The 7934-nt window shown below is 40.1% G+C and overlaps 1 protein-coding gene and 1 long non-coding RNA gene across 2 annotated transcripts in view; one reads left to right on the top strand and one right to left on the bottom strand.

Annotated features, from left to right (window-relative positions):
• LOC103368570 (uncharacterized) overlaps positions 1-7934 on the bottom strand; it is a gene marked incomplete at its 3' end in the record, with an annotated part of 91528 nt that overhangs the window by 44708 nt on the left and 38886 nt on the right. Inside the window, exons 19-21 of the mRNA XM_008296979.1 lie at positions 7354-7928; positions 7078-7251; positions 6105-6278 (exon numbers count right to left, since the gene is read on the bottom strand). Of these exons, the coding sequence (XP_008295201.1) occupies positions 6105-6278; positions 7078-7251; positions 7354-7928 (923 nt within the window). The remainder of the gene's footprint in view (positions 1-6104; positions 6279-7077; positions 7252-7353; positions 7929-7934) is intronic.
• Positions 121-1597, top strand: LOC103368567 (uncharacterized). Its single transcript, XR_520783.1, has 2 exons — positions 121-170; positions 330-1597. It is a non-coding gene; the product is annotated as an uncharacterized LOC103368567 (long non-coding RNA).

Here is a 7934-nt window from a genome sequence, read left to right as displayed (position 1 = left end):
GACACATTTTGTTTTTAACAGCAACTGTAATCCATGCAAGATTATAAATCAATAAGAGGAACAATTGTGAAATCATCATCCTCCTCCTCATCATTCCTCCTCTGATTGTGTTTCTTCCTACAGGGTGGACAATGGTGGAGAACAGAACTTGAAACGTGGTTTGAGAAAATGTGTGTACTTCTTTTCATTTATTACATAAAAGGAATACCGAATTTCTACTGTGACATAAATAGAAATCAATAATTATATTTTTCAGTGAAAAAACATAAACCCATCAAATATGTCCAATGATTAACTGTTGCTGTACTCTGTCTTGTTCTGTCTATAAGATTTCCTCAAACTCGAGCCGGATCCAAACACAGCAAACAGAAATCTCAAACTGTCTGGCAGTCACAGGAAGGTGAGAGCAGTGGAAGACAGGCAGCCATATCCTAATCACCCGGAGAGATACGACAGCTTTCAGCTGCTGCATCGTTACAGTCTGACAGGCCGTTGTTACTGGGAAGTGAAGTGGGGAGGATGGGTGGAAATCGGTGTCACTCACAAAGAAGTCAGAAAGACGGGAAACAACACTGAGTCCCACCTTGGAAGGAATTGTCACTCATGGAGCCTGAAGTGTTCTAATGGAGGTTACTCTGTCTGGCATGACAATAGAGAAACTACAATCCCTCTCCCTCCTTCTTCTGATACAGTCGCAGTGTATGTGGACTGTCCTGCTGGCATTCTGTCCTTCTACAGAGTCTCCTCTGGCTCTGTGATCCACCTCCACACCTTCAACACCTCATTCACTGAACCTCTGTTTCCTGGATTTAGGTTCTGTTCACTTGACTCCTCAGTGACGCTGTGTGAGTTGTAGGAACGAGCGTCTCCTCATGTGGAAACACAGAAAATATGAAGATGTTTTCAGTGATACATGAGGTGACGCAAATTGTGTGTGTGTGTGTTTTTTTTAAAAATCCATATAATGTGAAAATATTAAAATGAATTAGCACAACAAGTGTTAATAGTGAACATCCACAGATGAGCCAAAACATTCTGACTACTCACAGTGAATAAGTGAATAACACTGATTATCTGGCAGCAAAAGCCATGTTGACCATGTCAGGATATTTTTGTGAAAGGTCAGTTTTCATAATCATTGTGTTGGATAAGAGAAAGATGGGCAGACGTAAATAATAGTTTAATGATTAAAATATATGGAGTGAACACAACTGTAAACACAGCATGTAATATTTTATTAAATTCTGTTCATGTTTTTTTTTAAACATAGAATAAGCATGTTGCATCTCAACAACAGCATGGATGCCATGAAACAATGAAGTACATGATATTTTGGATGATAATGGGTCGAGATTTGTTAAATGCAAATTATTAAAGAGTGTGTCCACCATTAGCATCACATAGGGCTGCACATCTGCATTCCACAGTGGCACAGTTAAGATAAGATAAGATAATTCTTTATTGATCTGGGCATTGTAACAGCACAAGACAGTGGCACGCAAAGAATACAATAGATAAAAATATAAAAGTATGTATATATATGTATATAAAAAAAGTATGTACAAGTGGCAATCTAAAGTGACTTAGTGTGAGAGTATGTGTGTGAAGGTGTGTGTCATTATTATTATGTGTCGGGCTGTTGAGTGTGAGGACAGTCCTCTACCGTTGTACAGTTTGAAGGCTGTGGGCACAAAGGAGCACCTGAAGCATTCAGTTCTGCATCTGAGAGGGGTGAGAGGGGTCTCAGGATCCAGGATCCAGGATCTCAGGCACTGACTCCAGACTGTCCAGTTGAAGCCCCACCACAGAGCAGGTCTTCCTCACTAGTTTGTTGAGTCTGCTGGCCTCACCCGCAGTTCACAGTAACCATTAATAAGGTTGCCCATGCTGGTAACCCTGGTAAATGGTCTGCACTTACATAGTGCTTTTCTACCTTACACACAATGGCGACAGACATGCAAGGTGCTTACCTGCCATTGGGAGCAACTTCAGGTTCAGTGTCTTGCTACTTCCACTTTGACTGTGGAGGGGCGGGGGATCGAACCACCAACCCTGATGGTAGAGGACAACCGCTCTACCACCTGAGCCACAGCCGCCCTGTCTTTCTCTTGTAGCATCGTGTTGTTTGATTAAGGTTGCATTCTAATGTATTGTCTGTGTGTTGTCTGTGTACTGGTTACGCTGTCTGATTACTGTCTTTTAAAGACATTCCTGACTTGGGTGTGGATTAACTCAATGGACACTTTTTGTACATAGTTGGTTTTCCAAACTGTTACAAGAAAAATGATTATTTTTCTACTTTTTGTCTGTCAGAAAAGAAACCCATTTGTATGCCTGTGTTTGTATCTTAGTTCAGTGTTCATGTTGAGTTCATGTTTTAGGAAACCTTCTGACCACTGTGCTGCATTACAGACAGATACAAAACTGTTATATTGAGCCTTTTCACTGTAAATATTCTAAGTGCACATATGAGCCGAGCTACGGCGTCACTGACAATAGCTTTAGGGATTCTGAATGTGTCGGAAAAATAAGCAAAAACAGTGTCTAATGTTTTATTCTAAAAACATGTGGTTTTAAATCATGTAAACTGTGTGATTTTAAAAAGAAAAAGTGCTCTCAATTATAACTGATTATAACTGATGTTTTTGTTCTGTCTACATCTTTGCTTATGGAATGTTTGTTTTCTACAATTAATAAAACTGTAAATAATAATAATAACAATAATAATAAAAAACAGCATTTCTGTTGTTGTCTTTTTCAAAATCTTAGAGAGGCTCTGCAAGAGAGACGACTGAAAGGCTGAACTTCAATGCAGAGTGTGTGTTATGAGACTTGGCAGAGGTCACTGAGGCCTCTACCTTTATAGACATAAGGTACAAATGGAAGCTGAAATGGAATTCTTTGACAAGCGCTTTGAAGCGTTTGATGAAGAAACACTCTATTAAACATTTTCCACAGTTTCACACAGTTGCTGTTGAACAATGTAAATAAATGTGGCGACATTTGACAACTATAAACACTAGGTTGTACATAGTTGTTTTACAGGATGTGCTTAAAAGCTATAATTACAGTTCTAAGTATAAAAATGACTCTTATAGTCTTAAAAACCTGCCCAGTGCATTTACACATCACCATAAGACAAATTGAAGAGAATATGGATGAGCTGTTTACAGTGGCAGAATGCCTGCAGTGTCTGTCTCCTGTGTACAACCTATAAAAGTGACACTTACGAAGCAGAATTACAAAAAATAAAGGCTGCTGAAGACCAGGCCTATCAGTTAGAAGAAATATTTGGCAAGTGAAAGCAAAGGAGTAAAAAGCATGTCCTGGTATGTTGGACAAAAACGCCCAGAAGAATTAAACAGATGGGTCAGTACTTAAAGGCTTAAAGGCTAATTTTATGTACAAATCAATTTAATGTGATGAATGCATGTACTGCTTATTCAGTTTCATCTGAGGACATTTGTCTTCCTGGCATGAACTGAGTTAAATTATTACACAGCCTTCATATAACAAGAAGACTTTATGAAACCATCTGCTGACTTGTTTGATTTATTCTACACACAACAACCATGATGTTCAGCAAAAACACAAATCAGAGACTACATTCAAAGAGTCACATACACAAAAACAGGGACAGAATGAGGGAAAGGGACAAATTAGTCAGACAAATCTTCTCTAAGACTCTCTATCAGTCAAAATGTCTTTAATTTTTGCATAAACCTGAATATCAAAATCTACAGAAGCCAGTAGGAGAGAAGCAGGTAAGAGCAACAGAGAAGACAGACAGAGACTTAATGTGTCTGATACAACTACATCTAAAACATTTGATGTATTTGATCCTTCTTTGAAGTAAACCCACGCGCTACATTGCACTTAGTGGGAAAAAGGCAATATTCAAAGTACTTTACAGGCAAAGATGAAAAATAACACATGTAAAAGATAAAAAAAAATGACACTAGTTACATGAAATAAAACAATACAAAAAACAGTGCGGACAAGTTGAATAATGTGCACATACATGCCATTAATTATTTAAAACTGATGAGTGACATAAAAATGGACTTTATTGAACTCATTAATTAAAAGCAGAGGAAAGAAGAACTGTCTTCCTTTAAACTGGTGAATTTTGGGGAAAATCTCGGTTTTGCAGTTTTATTTGAAGAGTTCATTTGACTCCATTTGTGTAGATTTTCAGAAAACGTGTTTTTCGTTGTTTGAGATAATATCAGTCAAACTGAGGTTGAGTGGATTTGACTCAGTAGAAATGACAAAAACAGAGATAACTTAAGTTTGATTGATGTTGTCTCAGGTAGACGATAGAAAAGTGGGTTTACTGAAGGTTTGTGAAGATGGCCAGTGTGCATAAAGAGGGCCGTCATGACTCGTAGAGGATGAGTAAAAGTGACAATAAAATAGCACAATCTGGCCAAGCTTACACTCGGTGTACATATGAAGTAAACCGTGGTAGTTTGTGTTTCGCAAGAGGAGTCTTTGAGCACAGAGACACTGAACCACTCCAGACTCTGAATCCAGGACACAGGGGTTCAGTGAATGTGGTTTTGAAGGTGTGGAGGTGGATCAGAGAGTCAGAGGAGGAGACTCTGTAGAAGGACAGAATGCCAGCAGGATGGTTCACATACACTCCTACTCTGTGAGAGATGGAGGAGGGAGGTAGAGGGGTGATCGTCTCTGTGTTGTTGTGCCAGACAGAGTAACGATCATCAGAGCAGCTCAGACACCAGGACTGATCGTTGCCTCCAAACCTGGACTCCCTGTTGTATCCTCGTCTCCCGATCCCTCTGTAGGCCACTGCTATGTCAGCCTTTCCATTCCACTCGACCTCCCAGTAACAGCGACCAGTCAGACCATTTCTACACAGCAGCTGACAGAAGATATCAAATCTCTCTGTGTGATCGAGATATAGCTGCTGCTCGTTCACCGCTTCCACTCTCTTGTTGTTGTCAGACAGTTTGAGGTTTCTGTGTGCTGAGTTTGGGTCCAGAGTGACTTCACAGGCATCTGATGGAGAAAGAACATTTAATAAAGAAGCAGCTTACCATCTATAAAACTGACAGGTTTACTATTATTTACTTTAAAACGATTTCCCGGTGGTATGTAGGGCTCTTTGTATTGGCAAATAAGCACTAGTTGTTCTAATTTAAGATATTTTTGACCACTCCTCTAACCGAATTGGCACAGTTCAGTTAAATTTGTTGGCTTTCTGATGCAGACTTGTTCCCTTATTACAGTCCATAGGTTCCTGATGAGGTTTAAATGTACCAACCTAGTTGCTGTGAATTTGCATACAGCACACATAGTAAGTCCATCACCAGATTTCTCCTCTACCCCCTAACATATCTGGGACCTTTTCCAGTGTAAACATGTCACGATTTTACAATAGTGAAGTGCTCTAGTGGTGGAACTAGCTTGGTGAAACTCAAATAGTTTCAGCCAAACTGACTGACAATAAAACGCAGAGGAGGAGCAAAACACAATAAGTGCAGAGGAGTCAGGAAGTGGAAGGAGCATCTTGAGATGCTTCTGTTGAGGAGGAAGAGTTGGAGGTTTCAGGATGAAACCTGCCCATCTCTGTGGCTGAGGTCAGTGAATTAAGTTAAAAATCTAACCTGCCATCAAAGGTCTAGACCCACCCTGAGATGTCAAGGTGTTGGTTGTTCATGGATTTTCTGGATTCATTGTTGCACAAGACCAACAAGACTTCAAATGTTCTCTGTAGTTATTATGAAGCAAACATCTATGCACACTTACATTTCCTGAGGCCAGGCTGCAGCCTCTGCTTTCCACTAAAGTCCACACTGGAAGAAAATACACAGTCAGACAAGCATACTTTCTTTGAATAAGAAAACAGGAACAATGAAATTACACACTTTATGCAATGATTATCCAGGCCTATCGAGGCAAGAGAGTAGGAAGAGTTAATTTTATTCGTTGCACTCTTTCTGTCAGTTTTTGTGTGAATCAGTCTCATTCAGTTTCATTTGTTCTGTGTCATTGTTCTATGACGGCACCCTTAAGTGTAGCCATTCAGCAAAAACAGAAACCTAGCAAATGCTTGCTTTGGGTTGTTCGTCTGAAAATACCTGAGAGTGTCCAGCCTCCAGCATGGATCCTGTAGTCTAGCAGAAAGCAGCTTCACTCCTGACTCTCCTGGATGGTTGTAGGTCAGGTCCAGCTCTCTCAGATGGGAGGGATTGGAGCTCAGAGCTGAGACCAGAGAAGAACAACCTTCTTCTGTGACCAGACAACCTGACAGCCTGCAAACACAAAGTAGGCTAGGTCTCTCACATTGTCCCATAACAACAGATTCTCTGCCCAACATCAGGTTCACTGGGATGTGGTCCTCCTGTTACAATAAGCTCCATCCAGTGCTGGCCAGAAAGAGCTTTTCTTTGACAGAATCATCCTCTCCTGTTTTTCTTGTGTAGTGAAAGAGCTTAGCTATTGGCTTGCAAAATTTTTCTGATGCCTTGTCCAGATTTACCCGTACTTTCTTTTTAGGGTTGTTTGGTTTATTGTTTTGGACTTGATTTAACCTCCATTCACACTCTTTATAAAGAAATAATGAAAGAGTTCACACTAGCAAACGATCTACTCACATTCTTCTAAGACTGCATTGTTCCTCTTTCCCCTAGACCAGGACAGGAATGTACAAAAACATGAACCATATTTGCACCTGAAAATGTAATAATTTAATTTATGAAGAGTTTCTTTTTGTCCGTAAAACTAAGGTGTGTCCTTACAATGTGAACATGGAAACAGATTTAAGTCCCATGAAGATAAATAAGACAAACGCACATCAAAATATTACTTTTGCTTGCAGTCATTCCCTAGTCTAGATGTCTAATTTTAGTCCTAATCTAAAAATCAGATCTTCACCTAGAAGTGTCATTGCTTACTTGGATAGTAACACCATCAGTTTAATACAAATATATAAATGTCTCCCGGGTTTAGCTGTATACCAAAAATGAACAATATTTATATAATGACATCTTGACTCACAGAATCCAAGGATCATTCAAATAGTTATTTATTGAAGAAAAAAAAAATACTGACCTGAGAGTTTCCAGTTCACAGTGTGGACTCTTCAATCCATCAGAAAGCAGCTTTACTCCTGAATCCTGCAGGTCGTTGTTACTCAGGTCCAGATCTCTCAGACTAGAGGACTGAGAGCTGAGAACTGAGGACAGAGCTTCACAGCTTCTCTCTGAGAGGTTACAGCTGCTCAGCCTGAGAAAGAATCAGTAATAAACAAGACAAGTTTTAAATGTATTCTCCATCAATTAATGAATAACATACTAATTTTGAGAAGGTCGTTAGCCATCAACCTACAGAGCTTTGTTGGAGGCTTTGACCACTGGCAGCAGCTTCAGAAGAGCCTCCTCTGAAGCAGAGTATTTCTTCAGGTCAAACACACCCAGATGTTCTTCTGATGACAGTAAGATGAAGACCAGAGCTGACCACTGAGCAGGAGACAGTTCATCTGTGGAGAGACGGCGTAATCTCAAAGACCATTGGATCTCCTCCACTAGAGAACGATCATTCAGTTCATTCAGACAGTGGAACAGATTGATGCTTCTCTCTGCAGACAGATTCTCATTAAGCTTCTTCTTGATGTACTCAACTGTTTCCTGATTGGTCTGTGAGATACTTTCTGCCCTTGTCAGCAGGCCTCGTAGGAGATTCTGATTGGTCTGGAGTGAAAGACCCAGGAGGAAGCGCAGGAACAAGTCCAGGTGTCCATTTGGACTCTGCAACGCCTCGTCTACAGCTCTCTGGTGGACATGTTTAAGTGTAGGTTTTTCTTCAGATGTGTTTGGCTTCTTGGAAATTGTTTGTTGTTCTTCCATCAGGTTGATTCCAGACTTGATAAAGGTCTGATGGACATGAAGAGCAGCCAGAAACTCCTGAAC

The sequence above is a fragment of the Stegastes partitus genome, unplaced genomic scaffold (genome assembly GCF_000690725.1).
Source record: "Stegastes partitus isolate 25-593 unplaced genomic scaffold, Stegastes_partitus-1.0.2 Scaffold1174, whole genome shotgun sequence".
Taxonomy (NCBI): Eukaryota; Metazoa; Chordata; class Actinopteri; family Pomacentridae; genus Stegastes; species Stegastes partitus.
Note: the sequence above shows the minus strand (reverse complement) of the source record. Positions and strands in the feature narration are given on the sequence as shown.